The sequence below is a fragment of the Drosophila navojoa genome, chromosome 4 (assembly GCF_054131105.1).
Source record: "Drosophila navojoa isolate 15081-1374.11 chromosome 4, UAZ_NAV_1.0, whole genome shotgun sequence".
NCBI classification, from domain to species: Eukaryota; Metazoa; Arthropoda; class Insecta; order Diptera; family Drosophilidae; genus Drosophila; species Drosophila navojoa.
In genome coordinates, this window is record NC_142892.1 from 15,264,554 (window position 1) to 15,280,617 (window position 16,064).

Here is a 16,064-nt window from a genome sequence, read left to right on the forward strand (position 1 = left end):
TTTTGCTCGCTTTTACTTTCTGTTGTTGCAATTAAACGGCGTTTTTCCGTCTGAACGCCAGTAAGACGAAAGAGAGAGAGCGAGAGCCGACGCGAGCCGAGCTCAGCCAACGGCCTGGACAGCTCTTTGAGCGCATCGTACGCGGCGGCGACGCCGGCGCAGGCGTCGATAACGGTAATGCCGCCGCGCACACACGTTGTGTATTGGCCCAGGCAGCGACGCCGAGCACAATTGTCCGAGAGAGAAAGACAGAGAGAGCGAGAGGTAGAGTGCGCGCATGTTGAGCGCGCGTGATTTTGTGGCTCTTTCGCCTGCGCCTGGGTCTTTATTTGTGGCTCGCGTATGTGTGATTGTGTGCGTGTGTGTGAGTCGTGTTTGTGTTTTTATACCCTTGCGCTGAGCATTCGAATTCTATGACGAAGTTTAACAATTGCTCCGGCCTCACTCAAACGCCGTTTGCATGGCAAAATCGCTCAGAGTATTTAGAGTGCTACATGCGAATGTGTGCGCTTCTTGTATGTTTTGGCTTCGCATCGAGAAATGCGGGCTGGCTGCTAGCAGCGCTGCAGACGTCGTTGCCGTCGACGTTGTCGTTGTCGTTGTTGTCGCGGCCGTCACAGCTCGCGGTGGTTGTTATTTTTTTGGTTTTGGTTTTTAGTTGCTGTTTAAACTTGGTCGTGAGAGGGTAGCAGCCCCCGTCGTCATCCATTGCCACCCAAACGATCGCGCGCTGGCAAAAAGCAACACAGTAAAGTGAATGTGATAAGTGAACTTTGGGTCAAGTGAATAAAGTGAATCTGGCTGGCGCGCTGGCCAACAACAACAAATACAACATTAATCTACACATATTGCAACAAATTCTAATGGCGCCCGCTGCCGTTGTTGCCTCGTCGGGCTCCTCACCCACCACAACGAATTCGCTGCAGGACATGAGCGCAGCCGCCGCGGCCATAGCGCTGGACATGAAGCCCAAAGTCGAATTGGCCGTGGTGCCCGCTCAAAAGATTAAGAAATGTGCGTACAAATCCAATGAGACTCTGAGCTGATACCCTCTCTACAACAACAACTACTGCTACTACAATGAAACTGTTTACTTCCATTGTCTTTCCAGTGGTGCGCCGTAATGCCTCCGACAAGCTAAAGCTCATCAAAATGGTCCACGACAATCCCATTTTGTGGGACTCGCGTCTGCCCAATTTCAAGGGCGCCGAGGAGGAGAAGAATCGCGCCTGGGAGCACATTGGCCGGGAATTCAATGCGCCCGGAAGACGCGTTGCACGCGCCTTCAAATCCCTGCGCGAATCGTATCGCCGCGAATTGGCCCACGTGAAGTTGATGGGCAACGGATTCAAGCCAAAATGGAGCCTGTACGAGGCCATGGACTTCCTCAGAGATGTTATCAGAGAAAGAAAGTGAGTACGAATTGCAAGCGAACAACACAATCAAAACAAAAACGCGAACAACCCTTAACAAATATGAATAGCAAAAATTAGGCTGGACCTAACACACACATTTTGCATGCACTTGTTGAAGTACATATGAATATATGTAAATTAAATTATGAAATTAATTTGAATATTATAAAAAAAAAATAATAATAATATTGAATATTCCCTAATTAGTTAAGAATTATATACATATTTTTTTAGGTTCAGTCTAATATAATTAGGCTTGCCTCGTTCATATATATTTATTTGTTGAATACATAATTATTATGTTAATTATTGAAAAGTTATATACTAAAGCAAATAGCATTTATTATTTTATTATGTAATATGCATTGATTATTACTTTTTAGGCCCAGCCTAATATAATTTAGCTTGCACTTTTAAGGCTCAGCCTAATGGAATTTAGCTTTGTGCATATTAATAACCTAGAAACTGCTGGAAAACCTTGCTCGCAATATATTATTATGATCGGGCTGGGCTTATCGTAGTGGGCTCGGTTTACACCCACCTGAATTTGGTCACTTTCCATTTCCAATCATTGAATCCAATCGTGCCTTCCATTGTCTCTGCCCTTTGACTAATATTACAACTGAAGTCGGCAGCGATAAGCGATTGTTGTTGTGTTCACGCATTGCAGGCAGACTCAGACAGCAACAGCAGCAGGCGTAAGTAAGTGTGTGTGCGTGTGCGTGTGTGTGTGTGAGCTGTGGTGTGGGGCAAAGACCAGCCTCAGAGTATGAATAACGGTTCATACTTTTGGTTTTGCTAGCAATTTTATATGAAATGAATTGAAACCTCAACTTTAGATTAGCCACTGTCAGTGCATATGGGCTTGATTCACTGAGACTTGACTTGGACTACGGCCAAGCACACAGACACATGCATACACATGCATACATATTGCTGTCTTTTGCATTGCTGTTTACATTCGCCGCGCTGCTGCAGTGCAAAGAGCAAAAACTTCGATTCTAGCCAAAAGTCAGAAGCCAGATGAACGTTTCCTTTGCCACGTTTCACTGGATGACTCAATCGATCTTGTTTTGAAATTGAAATGATGGCGCATATAATATTCTTATTGTAGACGAACTCTATATACATACATACATACATATGTACATATATACATATATGGTATTTATTTGTTGTTCAGTGAAGTGAAACATGGCATAAGGCGATTCAGTTTGTGGGTTTAGCGGGGCGGCGAGCTCTTCATGGTGTTCATTCTTGGAAAGCTGACTTACACTGGATTAGTGGGCCAGTTGAATATAACGTTTAGTTAGCAAATGAAATGAATATTGAATTCTGATTCAGTTAAATATGTATTTTTAAAATACTATGTATGTACGTAATGAATTACTTCATTCTCCCAGCAGCTGGAATATTGGAAAGCTAAGCTTTAAGCTGGCAAACTGGAAACTTTGCGCACTGTCATATTGTCAATTCTTATCAGAATTTTCGAAATACACTTTCACTCTTATATTTATACGATGAGTCATAGTATAAGAACTGCTTGAACAAGCGATTCAATTATGAACAGATTTTGTTACATGTTTTTGGTATATTTTCTAGGTTTTATTGTAATTATATTCTCTAAATAAAATACTAAAGAAAGGATTTATTGTGATTTAAATATTCTAAAAAAAAAAAAACAAAAAATTAGGAAAAAATAAATTTGATATATTTATTTACATAATATTATGATCCTTACTTAAATCAAATATATTATTCTATATATGAATATATGTACATAGAATATATTCTATATTAGATATTATTAAATAATGTAATATATCATTGTTAAACATTTTATTTTACATTTTTATTTTATTTCACATTTTATTCTTATTATCTTTATCATGAGAGTCCTTTGCCTATCTTATGACGTTTGTAGACCCCCTCATTTGTTTTATCTCTGTTGCCATTTTCATGACACGAGCAAAGAGAGAAGCAGACAAATCTCCGCTAAGCCTCTGTAAAAACATCTGCCCAATGCACACACACACACACACACACACACACATGCACGCACACTTGCATATGCAAATATGCGAATATACGCGTATTTTGCTGCTGCGAAAAAAATCTCGAAAAACGTTGGACGGAAAAAACCAATTCGAACAAAGAAATGACCAGGCTCTGGGCTCTCGGCTCTCGGCTCTGGTCTTCTCTGATTCTGTGGCTCATGTGGAGCAAACAGCCAATTCGCCGTGCCCCTCGCCGCACTACGCTCTATGAGTGGATGTGTGTGTGTGTGAGTGTGTGTGAGTGTGTGGTGTACTTTATGTACATATATTTATATGAAATAAGGCCATTTCCTTTCAATTGACTGTACCCACATCGGCAGCAGCAACCAGAGCTGAGGCAACACAGTCGGCGGCCCCGGGTCCACACATGCCCGCACACACACACACACACACACACGCGGGCACACATAGACTCACACACACATGCATATTTAAATTTTTATTATTTTGAGCTGATAACAGACAACGGAACGGGCCGGGCTCGGTCCCGAGACCGTGGCTTGAGCCATAAAAACAGATCTTGTCCAGAGCGAAAATTATACAACGCTATTGTTGTTGTTGTTGTCGCTATTATTGCTGCTGTTGTTGTTTTTGTTGTTGTTGCTGTCGGCATCGCCACTTGAACCAAAAACAAAATCGAGGGAAGCTGCAAAAACCAACAAAACGCTTTAGCCTTAGCGGCTGCTGCCTCTGCTTCTGCTGCTGCTGGTGGTGGCAGAGCGAACGAGCGAGCGAGCGAGCGAACCAAAACGAACACGAGTGCAGCGCGAGCGGCGCGATGCGAGCGCGAATGAGCGCGCTAGAGAGAGTGATAAATTAACGCAATGAGCGGGCAGCGAATATGAAAATGACAATCAGCAGCAAACGGGGACAAAACGAAGGAAAGAGCGAGCGAACGAACGAACGGCGATGAGCGATTGCGGCGAGTGGACCAAGTTTAGAAAGAAGCGTAGATTAAAAATGTTTTTTTTTTTCCTTTCTTTTTTGCGAGAGTGAGTGAGAGAGGGAGAGAGCGTGATTATATGAGTGATTGCATGTGTGTGTTTGTGTGTGTGTCTGTGTGAGTGTATGAGTGCGTCTTTGGCTGAGCAATTGAGGCGACGCAGCCAAACGGACCAGGGTTAAAAATAAGTACATGAAGCAACCAGCCGCCAACGGGGTTGGTCGCTCGGTCGCCAACGGCCAGATGACCAGGGTCGGCGGCGCTCTCTTTTATGCTCACTCTCTCAGCCCACTCTACCCCCCTCGCTCGCTCGCTCTCTCCCTCTCTCGGTCGAGTCGTGCTCGGTTCTGTGTCACGCTTATGATTTAATAAGCAAATGAGCTGCAAAATTGATGAAATTATTGCCGTGCCAAGCGACCCGCTTACCCCGACCACGCCCCCGTCTACCCAGCAATTTACCACACCCCAACCTCTACGCTCGGGACCGAGCCAAGCCGAGCCGAGTGAGTGAGTGGCTTGACCAACCGCGCCCCATCAGCATTAAAACGAATCTCAGCTGGCATCCAGTGGGAAACTGATCACCCGAAATAAAAAATGCGTCACTTGAAGCCCCACAATATATAAATACTGGGCGTATACCCAATTTGCGCAAGAGAGCCACACGAATGTAACGCAAATGTTATTAAAATATTTACAGCGATTAAGCAATTGCCAGCCAAATATTTATATTTTGCAATCGGTGGACCGATTTATCAGTCCTCAGTATAAATACTAAACAACTGGATAACAAAATGCATATCAAAATTGAGAGATCTATCTGCTTTTTTAGCCTACCTCCATAAATATCCATTATTTGTATACTAACTTACCTAATAAATGTATAATATTATGTAGATATGTATATAATATAATAATATCTCGCTTCTAAATCTTTAGCCGAACTCTCAGCCAATCGATCTTTCTACCCTATTTATCTTTCTATTTATTTATCTATGATACAAATATTTGTATATTTATATTCATGTATATGATATACATGGTATATATCTTAAAGCAGATCCTTGCATGATCAGCTACAAGGATCGCCTTGGTCGTTAACACTAATTTTTATAGTCATGCCGAATAATATAATTTGTACTTAAAATAATTGTAATAATAATCATTTAATAATTTTTTTTTAATCCAAATGTTTTTAAGTAAGAATTTCGCGATTATATGATTCTTGGAAAGACATCATAATATTAACCACAAATAAAAAAGTAGATTTGACTTGACGTCTTGTCATTCGGTTTGGCTTATCAGAGCAGTTCAGTTCAGTTCGGTTCAGCTAGGCTGAGCTGAGCTGAGCTGAGCTCAGCTAAGAGCGGAAACTTGACCATTAGTCAGTCGTTAGCGCTGATAAACCGACGAAATGGGGGAGCACAAAAATTGGAATTCCTCATGGAGAGCAGCTACGCAGTTAAATAGAAATGCAAACTGTCCATCCATTGGGTTTTGGCTGGCTATATATGTGGACGTATGTTTGGGCTGGGTTCTGGGCCCTGGCGGAAGCAAACACTGATAAGGCTTGGGAAATAGACGAAAAATAAACACAAGAGAACCAAATGAAGGAGAACCGCAGAAACCACAAGCAAATAGCAAACAGCAAACGTTTCTTCGGCTCTGTGAGCATGTGAAAATCCATTTGGCCCTGATTATGTGGAAAATGTGAAAAATGTTAAATGGAAAATGAAAAATGGAAAGCTGGAAAATGTGAACGCATATCATTTTACAGTTCCAATTGTCAACTACCTGCCCCGGAGGCCCTAACAGCAAAGGGAGCTCCGTCCTGGCAACTGGGCCCAAGCCTTGGCCCAGCCACAATTTCCCTCTTACCCCGCCCCGCCTTGGCTTGGTCTAAAAATAGCCACGTCTCGCTGCATTCGAGGCATTCAGGCAGCTGTGGAAAATGCGCCTGAAATTTGAGTAGCACAAGAAACCAGCCCCGAAGACTAAAACCAAAACCGGAGCCCGGGCCACAGCCAGAACCAGAAGCAGAACCAGAGTTAATGCCAAAGCAAAAGAAAAAGCAAAAGCCGAATCCAGCGAAAAATATCACGAGTTTTTGGGTAGTTTCGAGTTTTGTTGCTTTCTTTTATATTCATTTTTGGGGGTTTGTTAGAGCACGTTCCAGTGATTGGGATTGTGTCTCTTTGGGGTTGCTTGGCTCCATTGTGGAGTTATTTTTAGAACAGTTTTACATGTAGGGAGAGAGAGAGGGAGCAATGAATATCTAAGACATGTTGTGTAGATCAACGAAACATTGAATAAGTATATGAAATTGTGTTCCTTATGCGGGTATAGTATGTTTCTTAAAGAACAATAGATAAGAGATGTGAATATATAGCGATCTATGATCATATAGAAGAGAGCTTGGTATAATTATGATAGTTATCTTATATAGGATATTGCTCCCTATTTTGAAACCATATATGTATATAGTAGTGAGCCTTGGCATTAGTAATATTTGAAATTATTCTATAGTAGGCGTCTAAATACGTACTATAGAAACATTTGTCATTTGAGATTTTTTTGAACTGTGCTACAAAAAGCACATATGTATATCATTATCGAAAGTTATATATCATTATCGAAAGTATTTATAATCTTGAGCTGCGATTGGACGTAATATGTTTAGACGTCAATTCAAGAAGTATAAGCTGTAAGATTAATAATATAATTTTTTTAAATAATCAAACTATAGTTTGTAGATCGTAGCGAAAGTTTAAGTGTGCAGACTAATTAATATATAATAAATGTATACGTGTACTATAAATCTACTTTTAATATAGATATATACGTCCTATCTATTCATTAGTATATGAATATATTCTTAAGAATAATTATCGCAATATATGCATATCGGCTGATTGATCGAACATGCATATCTATCGTTTATCGATAGTTCAAAACCAATATAATTACATAGATTGGTTGAAAATGAGCTCCATGAGCTCCATCAAGTAGTAGCAATGCCATTAAATCTGTTAAAAACTTCATTTTCTGTCTCTTTCTTTTGCATTTACTACTACATTATAACTCATAGTCTCTCTCTTTCTCTCTCTCTTTGCAGGGGCGCTTCACATACGGGCGATCTCAGTTTGAGCGCATTTGCTCATCATTTACACAATAACAACAACAACAACAACAACAATAACAACAACAATACAAGCAATAGCAACAACAACAACAACAGCAGCAGCAACAACAACAATCACAGCATTTTAAGTGGCAGCAAAGCAGCAGCCGCTGCCGCTGCGGCCGCCTTGAAGCCGCACTCGTCCTTCATGGATGCATCGGAGGCTGCACTGAATCTGTCCAAGTGCTCGGGACTGAACTTGAGCCACGATGATTACTTCTACGACTACAATGTGAAGTCGGAGCTGGATTTGTCGGCTGGCGGCGGTGGCGGCGGCGGCAGCGGCAGCGGCAGCGGCGCTCGTAAAGCGGGCAGCAGCAGCAGCAGCAGCAGCGGCGGCAGCGCCGGCTTGGGCTTGCGCTTGCCCATAGCGCTGCCGCTGCTGCCGATGCCCGCCCACCAGCAGCATGCGCTGGCCACGGCACAGGCCATACACAACGATAGCCGCGTGAGCTCCACACGCAACGACAGCGGCGCCACAGAGGCGAATCATCAGCGGAGCTACGATGATCTCGATGCCAGTTCGATGCGCAGTGGGGATGAGGATGCTGGCAATGCCTCCGATGAGGTGGAGGAACTGGAGGCCATCGATGCCGACTTTCCCTATCCCATCATACTCGACTCGAATTCGCCGGGCAGCGAGAACGGCGGCAGCGGCGACGCTTGCCAGACGCCCGTCAGTGGACGCAAGCGACGTCGCGCTGCCGAACCGGAGGATCTGGACGATGAGGGCGACATGGATGGCGATGATTACGAGGATCAAATGCTGCAGCAGCATCGCCACCTGCGCCAGCAACAGAATGTCGTACCCGGAGAACTGGATATGCCGCCGCCGCAGACGGTGCGCGAGGTGCTCAACTCCAAGTTCTGCGGCTTCATCTCGGCCAAGCTGAACAGCATGGAGGACTCGGAGGCCGACAATCTGATGAATCGCATACTCCTGCTGGTGGTGCAAATGCAACAGTGCGAGACACCCAAATAGTCGAGGAATATGAAGTGGAATTCGGGTTTGGGGCTCGGCTTGGGTTTCGGGTTGGGTTTGGGGTTTTTTTCACTAGTTTCTAAGTAGAGGAAGAGCTCATTATGGATTAATGCAGCTGCTCAAAGCAAAACGTTTTCTTGCCATTTACCAAAATGTTTCACAAATCTGTACTCTCAATATGCCATAAATCATGCCAAAATTGTGCCATGCCAAAAAAAAAAAAACGAAAGAAAATAAGAAAATATAAGAATCAATGGAAGACTTCTTTAAAGCTATATCCCAAAAAGAAAAGAACATAAAGAGAATGAAATATACAAATGTATGAACTCAATGAAAAGACACAACAACAAAGACAAAGATAGTTAGCCATATATGAGATTTAGTTTATTATAAACGTTAATTTAGTTCTAAGTGGATCGAACTATATATATGTACACATATATGTCTATGATATAGAACTGTTTCAGTTTGATTTCTAGCTCTCTTCAACATTTTTTTTTAGTTCTTCATATATATATATGTATATCTATATATTATCTTAGCCAACATCTCATCACATGTTATCTTATAGTTTCTCTTCCTTTTGAAGATAGTTCTTAACTCCAATCATGAAGAGTACAAAACAAGAAATTTGTATAAATACTTTGGAAGTTCTACATAAAGTGGCAAATACATATTAAATATATTATTTCATATACATTTATCTTAAACTCTATTCTTAGTTACTCAATAAATCGTATTTCATTTTAATATCATTTCTCCAATACGTTTGCAAAGCGATGTAAATATTTATAAATGAACAGTTAAATAAAATATACATATTAAAGTTATTATAAATTGTGGTGAATATTATGAACAAAACGAAACAAGGTTTGTTTGAAAAATTTATATATATTTGTAAATATATTTAAATTTATGTGAGCATAAATTGTTGAAGGATTTACTAAGCAAATTATATATGTATATTTTTAAAATATGCGAAATAATTAATATATATGAAATTAATAGCATATAAATAAAATAAAGCATAATAAAATAATTCAAAAATAAATAATTAAAAATAATGCATAAATAAATATAAATATTTTAAAAATAAATAAATAAAATATTATAAAAATAATTCATAAATAAAAATAAAAATAAATAAAATAAAAATAAGAAAAATTATTCATAAATAAATATATAATATTAATTCATAAATAAATTAATAAAAAATAATTCATAAATAAGTAAATAAAAATAATTTACATATAAATAAATAACAAATAAATTAAAGCAATTCATAATTAAATAAATAAAAATACTAATATATTTTTATTTATTTATTTAATAATAAATAATTAATAATAAATACTAATTGAATGCATTTTTATTTATTTATTTATGAATTGTTTTAATTTATTTGTTATTTATTTACTTATAAATTATAATGAAATAAAAAATAAGTATAATACAAATGCTGGAGAAAAATAAATCAATTAAAGATAAAACTTAAATATTATTTAATGAATAATAATTTACTAATTTCACTATGCAGTTAGTAACTATAATAATGTTGTTATGCTAAATTCGTAATTAAACTAAGTTAATTTCGTATATTTTATGGAGAGTATTAATTGATTTAGAAATCAGAAATTCTGACAGCTTTGATTTCCAAGAACTTTACCTACTCCAACTCCTCTAACTTATCTTTCTCTTGTCAAATCCATATCAGTATTTCCTTTGTCAATCATAGAGCCATCTATCTTATCTGCTTATGCTTCTTACCATATTCACACAGCAATTTGTGTTTATCTGAAAATATCATTAAACAAGCCTATTAGCATATCTCACACATATGGAGCGGCTCTTAAATGGTTTCTACCATGACAAACTCACACATTTGGCCAGATGTCAGGCGCACACAGATGATAGAGAGAGACAGAGAGAGTGAGAACGATGAAGACCCGCAGGACAGGACTTGGTACGGAAGGCGTCATAAAAACCAGTCGACAAATGAGACAAAAGATAAGCCCAGCAGCGCATGCGCCATGGGACAGGCGCGGTGAGGGGGGTAGCCAGATGTGGGTATGATATAGACCAACTTAGAAAGAGGCCCTCAAAGAGACACGGCTCACTCATGAATGAAGCGGATGGGAAAACGGCGAGAACAATACGGCTGCTGCTGCTGCTGCTGCCAAGATGAGAAAACAACCCTCGAAATGCCAGGTCGACACGATCTGGCCCTTTAGACGGGTCACGTCGCGGTACGGTATGGTACGGTACGGCATGCTCTGCTACCTAACAGACCGAATGCAAAAAGTACTTTGGATATGCGCGGAAAATTGCCAAAAACTGGTTTCATTCAGCATCAGCTTATTGTGTGTTAGCCTTGGTCGAGAGCGCCGCTTAGGGGATGCTGCTGTGCGGGTTCAATGACCATGGCCAGCAGCAAGCAGCCAGCATCTAAGGGTACGGCATTGGTACAGCTCACAGGCAGCCTTTGAGTCAATCAAATTTTTGGTGTTGTCAGAGATTTACTGTACTTGGCAATAATTGAACGAAAGTTGAGAGCTAAATGAAGTCCGTTAAGGTATGAATATTACAAAGGGGAAGGCTTGACGTTTTGTATGAGTTTGGTATATATATGAAGAATATCTTGGAGCTGGACAGCTTTGATGTTTGTATATTATATAGATTTCATATATATTAGACTCAGGCTTATTATAAACAGAAATGAGTCAGTCAGCTTAAGTCTTAATCCTATTTTTCTCTATCATGCCGCTATCATTTTTGGCTATACCCATAGATCGCTCTTTATCTAATGTTGATATAGATGTAAATGTAGATAAAAGGCCAAAAACTACCTGCTTCAGCTTGCACGAACTACGTAAGACTATAGAGCTTCTAATTTTTATATTATTTCAACTTATATTAAAGATAATCACCGTATAACTGAGTTCCATTGAAAGATTTGTAGTATGATCAAGGAGTGAATATTGCAAGAGTAGCATTGCAATATAAATAGTAGATATTATTAATATATCCTGGTAATAGAGAAGGTGAAAATCTATAAGACAGTCCCATATTTGTTAATTGGCTAACATAACCTTTGCAATGTCAAAAATAAAAGTTTTAGTTTTCCTAAGACAACTCACCCAAGTGGAACTTGCACTTCCCAAAAATATTTACCAGTACTCCCTCGCATATATTCCACCTTAAACATACAAATATAATTATTTTTATTTTTCCTAACAAATGTGCACATATTCATTACGCTTTACCTAACAGCCCTCTATAAAATATATATTATCGGGCCACATAAAAGTATGAAAGCAAGTCATCTAGTATAATCTCAAGCTATCCTAAAACATTGTCAAAATTCAGTGAAGAAGTTGCTGAGCTCTGAGAGTGTTTTAAAATAACTTAGGATCATAAATGGAATCGCTTTACTTGCTTCCAGAGCTACGTGCTCAGGCCGTTGTTTCCCTAGCATCGTTTTGAACATCATCATCGTCTTTGGGCTTACTAATTTGATTCTTCTCCTGTGCCCTAGATTTCCTTTGAGCATTTTGATCTTCCACTTGCGTGCGCAGCGTTGAGCAGATGAGCTTACAGAATCGTCGCCCGAACTTTGTGTTCTGCAGCGTGCCATGTTTACTGGAAGAGCTGGGATAAACTGGATAGCTAGTCCTATATTTCTCAACCGATTTGCTCGTGATAAGCTCTGTTGCTGGCTGGCTATAAAAGGAGCAGAGCTGAGCATAGGATTTGCACTTCATATTCATGCTGCTCTTTTTCTCAGTTAATTCGGTTTTCTTGCTCTCTCTTTTACCATTTGTTTTGCAGCCTGCTTCGCAATCGCTTTCTTCTTCTTCTATCTTTTCCGGTTTTTTAGGCTTTTCCGGCACTTTGGGCTTTTCAGACTGTTTGGGCTTTTCCGACTTTTTGCGCTTTTTAGGCTTTTCAGGCACCTCAGGGGCCTCAGGCTTCTCAGGCACTTCAGGCTTCTCAGGAACTTTAGACTTCTTGGGTACTTTAGGCTTCTCAGGTATTTCAGGCTTTACAGGTACGTTAGGCTCGTCCTCAGCTGGAGAGTTGCAGTGATAATAATTGTTGTCTGATCTCGTTGGATTGATGAAGCCTCCACAAATCGAGCTTACGCCCAGCAAGCAACAATTCGCCGTGGCTCGTAATTGTGCGATTTCGGTATCGTCGGAGTATTCGTAGCACAAGTTGGGCTCACTCTTGAACTTGTACTTCACTCTCTTCAAGCAGCCCACTTGGCTGCGCTGCGACTTGAGGCAGGATTTCCTTGTGCATTTAATGGGCTCAACCGAGATCTGTTGAGTGTCCTGGTAGGTGTGGCAGGACTTGCAGGCTCTCATACTGGAAGTGTTCTTGGCACAAGTCCTAGACATATTCTGAACTACGTTACGCTCATTGAAGGAATTGCTGGGGCACAGCAGTCTAGAGCTCTGAAGGTTGGTTTGACCAGCCGAATCCTGAGCTCTAGCTTGCTGGCCCGATGGGTCCTTGCCTCCATTGCAGCACATGCATTTCTTCCCAACTGGATCAGCTGGAAGATGGCACGAACTTTGAGTGGAACGATTCGAGTTAGTTCGACTTTGCCTGCTGCCAGTCTCACTCTTCGATGCCTGCAAAAGAGAGCCTCGCGGCGATTCCTTAACCCCATGTCGCGATCTCTTAGACTCCAGTTGACGGTACGAGTTCCGTTTCTCCTGGGCGGTAAATTGTGGCAAGGTCACATGCTTTGTGCTGCTGGTAAAGGGACTTTGCATTGCGGAGCTCAGCGGACCACGCCGACTGACGCTCTGAGTCCCGTTGTTGAGCTTGTTCGGCCTTTGAGCACTGGAGTCCTGGCGACGTCTCTCCTTTTCCTTAACCGCTGGCTGGGCTCTCGAGTTGTTTAGACTGTGTCGCGATGATGCAGCGGACTTCTTAGACTTCGTCGAATTCTTTTCCTGATGGGCAGAAGTGTTGCGCAGCGAGTTCGTTTTGGAGCTCCGTTTGCTGGTCCTTTGGGGGTCACTCTGCTGTGAATTGCTAAAGCTGGAGGATTTGGAGGCCTTAGCAGATGATTTGCTTTCCCTATTCTTCTTATCCTTATCCTTTTTCTCTCGCTTCTTGGTTCGCTTCTTTTTCTTCTTCTTCTTCATCTCCATTGTTTCCAGCTCGTCATCGTCGCTCTCATCTTCGCTGTTGGCGTCGGGATCCCAGACCTCCGAGAGATAGCCTCGCTGGCGGGCCAACGCAGTGGCTTTCTCCCGGCACACGATGCACTGGCAGTCCCTCTCGTGCGCGTCCTCGTTCGAGGAGCAGGAGATGTCGTCGTCCTCCTCGCGTTGCCAGTACCGGCGCGACTCGTAGCTGCTGTCGGTCTCGGCGCAGAAGCACACATCCGCCACCTGGGCCAGGTCCACGAGTCGACTGCGCAGATCCCCAATGATCTGACGCTGCTTGCGGCGCACGTTGCCCAATCGCCGTGAGTCGCATCGCAGGTTGGGCAGCTCGTTGTCCTGCTGATTGGCATCGATGCCCTGGCAGATGACGCGCTCCAGCTCCCGCAGCAGGCACAGACGCTCCTGCCCGGAGGACGTGGTAATCTGCCGCAAGCGAAACTGTATCCTGGCATAGTGCGAGGATATGGAGAAGAGCGAGTCCTGCAGGCTCTGCACATCGTCCTCCAGCTGGCACTCGTACTCCGTTAGCTGGCGACTCATCACCGCGCCTTGGTCATTGATCCAGGTGTAGCTGCGCGAGCATTCCGTCCGGGGCTCCGGCTCGCTCACATTGCAAACAGATCGGCTCGGCTTCTGCCAGCACCATTTCATTGTTTCTGTTTGAGTATTTCGGGGCTTTCAGTATTTTGGGGTTGTAGCTTTTTGGGCTGGGCTTGAATTTTATCTCCATTTAGCATCGAAATTTTGATAGGAGCCGAAAAATCATAAATGCCAGAATCTGAAAGCCCCTTCCTGTCCCACATGGAGTAAGCCTTGCCTTGTCACTTGAACGGAGCCTCGTAGCCCAGTCGCAAGAGGCATGGCTTATAGGAGGAATGCTAGGAACATAAAGCGGTGTTTGAGGTAATACCTTGTGGTATTTATTTTTTGAGGAAAGTTAAAAAGTTTTCTTTCCCAAGATAAGAAAAAAGCTAAGTTATAATATATAAAATATTAAAATAAAATATTAATATATACTATATAAAAATTAAGTTCTTAGCTACAAATAATATATACCTTCTCTCAAAATTATATACAGAACTCCTCAAACTCTGAGTATGCAAGTGGTGCTATTTTATTTTTCTCAGCTGTATGTTCAATAAATATCTGTACTTAGGCATTGATCTTCATTAGATTCTGATTATTTATCATATTTTTTCATTTTATTTGTAGTTGCTGGTATTTTTTATTATTTTTTTTTTCATAAAATATTTATTACAGCTATAGCCGAGCATTCAATAAACTTTATCTATATCTAATCTAAGGATATTTCTAGTCTAATCCAAATATAATTTAAATTTACTTAAAATTTTTGTATATATTTATTTAGTCGATACTTCTGTGCATCTTTAGTTGCATAAGTATCTCAAAGATCTCAGCTACCTGACCTTTTTATAGATATATCTGTATTGTCCCTTGAGATAATTTCGTATATTAACAATGAGTTGGCTTTCTAGCTTCTTAAGTAAATTAATTTGAATATAAAAATATCAACTATGCATAACAAAAGTTAATTAAGTATCTTAAAGATACTTTTCCTACTTTTGTATCTGCTAGATACCAAGTGCAGCCCTTAGTATATCTCTATTGCCTATTGTCGCCGTCTTTCTGTCGCATTACGTCTCTTTCCCTCCATAACTCAATCTTTATTCATATTGCTTCATTACACTAATTAGCTTTCCAGTTTGCTTCTTTATGCACGTCAATAATTAGTTTTTTTTTGTGCATTTCTTATTACCTGCCGCAGGTGTTTGTCCATTTACAGCTAGTGCAAGCTGTAAGCGCGACGGCAGCTCCAGTTTCTGCTGCTCTCCGTGCAACATGCAACACAATACGCCACAAAATGTGCAACAAGCTGAAAAATTGGCAGTTGTAATCAATGCCCGGTCCATCGGGCATATCCCGTGCCACGCCCACTGCCATGCTGGCCTAACGCCCCCGCTGGGCGCCAGTGCAGAGCACACTAAACAAATTTCATGTAGCCAAAAGATTTTAGTCATGTTGCGAGCAATTGATTTGGGGCCAGCTCCATGCGCGAGCGAGCGAGAGGGAGCGATGGAGATGAGGGAGGGGGAGGAATGGTTACGCTACGCATTGGAATGGAACAGCGGATGAACATGAAATTTTTCGCTTGTGCATGGTCAGGGCTGGGAGGGGGCATGGATTGGGTGAGGCGAAATGGAAAGCTGATTACCGTTAACAACAATAACAATGACAGCAGCAGCAGCAGCAGCAACAACAACAACTGTTATCAATGGCATTGCATA

The 16,064-nt window shown here is 41.2% G+C and overlaps 2 protein-coding genes across 2 annotated transcripts; one reads left to right on the forward strand and one right to left on the reverse strand.

The window, feature by feature from the left end:
• The first annotated feature begins 475 nt into the window (after positions 1-475).
• On the forward strand, positions 476-8,825 carry Mes2 (Mesoderm-expressed 2). The gene is made up of 3 exons (XM_089259454.1): positions 476-1,014; positions 1,112-1,412; positions 7,528-8,825. The coding sequence occupies exons 1-3, from the start codon at positions 864-866 to the stop codon at positions 8,573-8,575; spliced, it is 1,500 nt and encodes a 499-aa protein (XP_089115580.1). The 5' UTR covers positions 476-863; the 3' UTR covers positions 8,576-8,825.
• Positions 8,826-11,786: 2,961 nt separating this feature from the next.
• Positions 11,787-14,570, reverse strand: LOC149091434 (uncharacterized). The gene has a single exon (XM_089259694.1). The coding sequence runs from the start codon at positions 14,407-14,409 to the stop codon at positions 12,028-12,030; it is 2,382 nt and encodes a 793-aa protein (XP_089115820.1). The 5' UTR covers positions 14,410-14,570; the 3' UTR covers positions 11,787-12,027.
• Positions 14,571-16,064: the final 1,494 nt, after the last annotated feature.

Excerpts from the sequence above, each read along its gene's own strand:
- LOC149091434 (XM_089259694.1), bottom strand. The coding sequence starts at position 14,409 with ATGAAATGGTGCTGGCAGAAGCCGAGCCGATCTGTTTGCAATGTGAGC.
- Mes2 (XM_089259454.1), top strand. The coding sequence starts at position 864 with ATGGCGCCCGCTGCCGTTGTTGCCTCGTCGGGCTCCTCACCCACCACA. Across the intron at positions 1,015-1,111 it reads CGCTCAAAAGATTAAGAAAT|TGGTGCGCCGTAATGCCTCC; the intron begins GTGCGTACAAAT and ends TTGTCTTTCCAG. Across the intron at positions 1,413-7,527 it reads GATGTTATCAGAGAAAGAAA|GGGCGCTTCACATACGGGCG; the intron begins GTGAGTACGAAT and ends CTCTCTTTGCAG.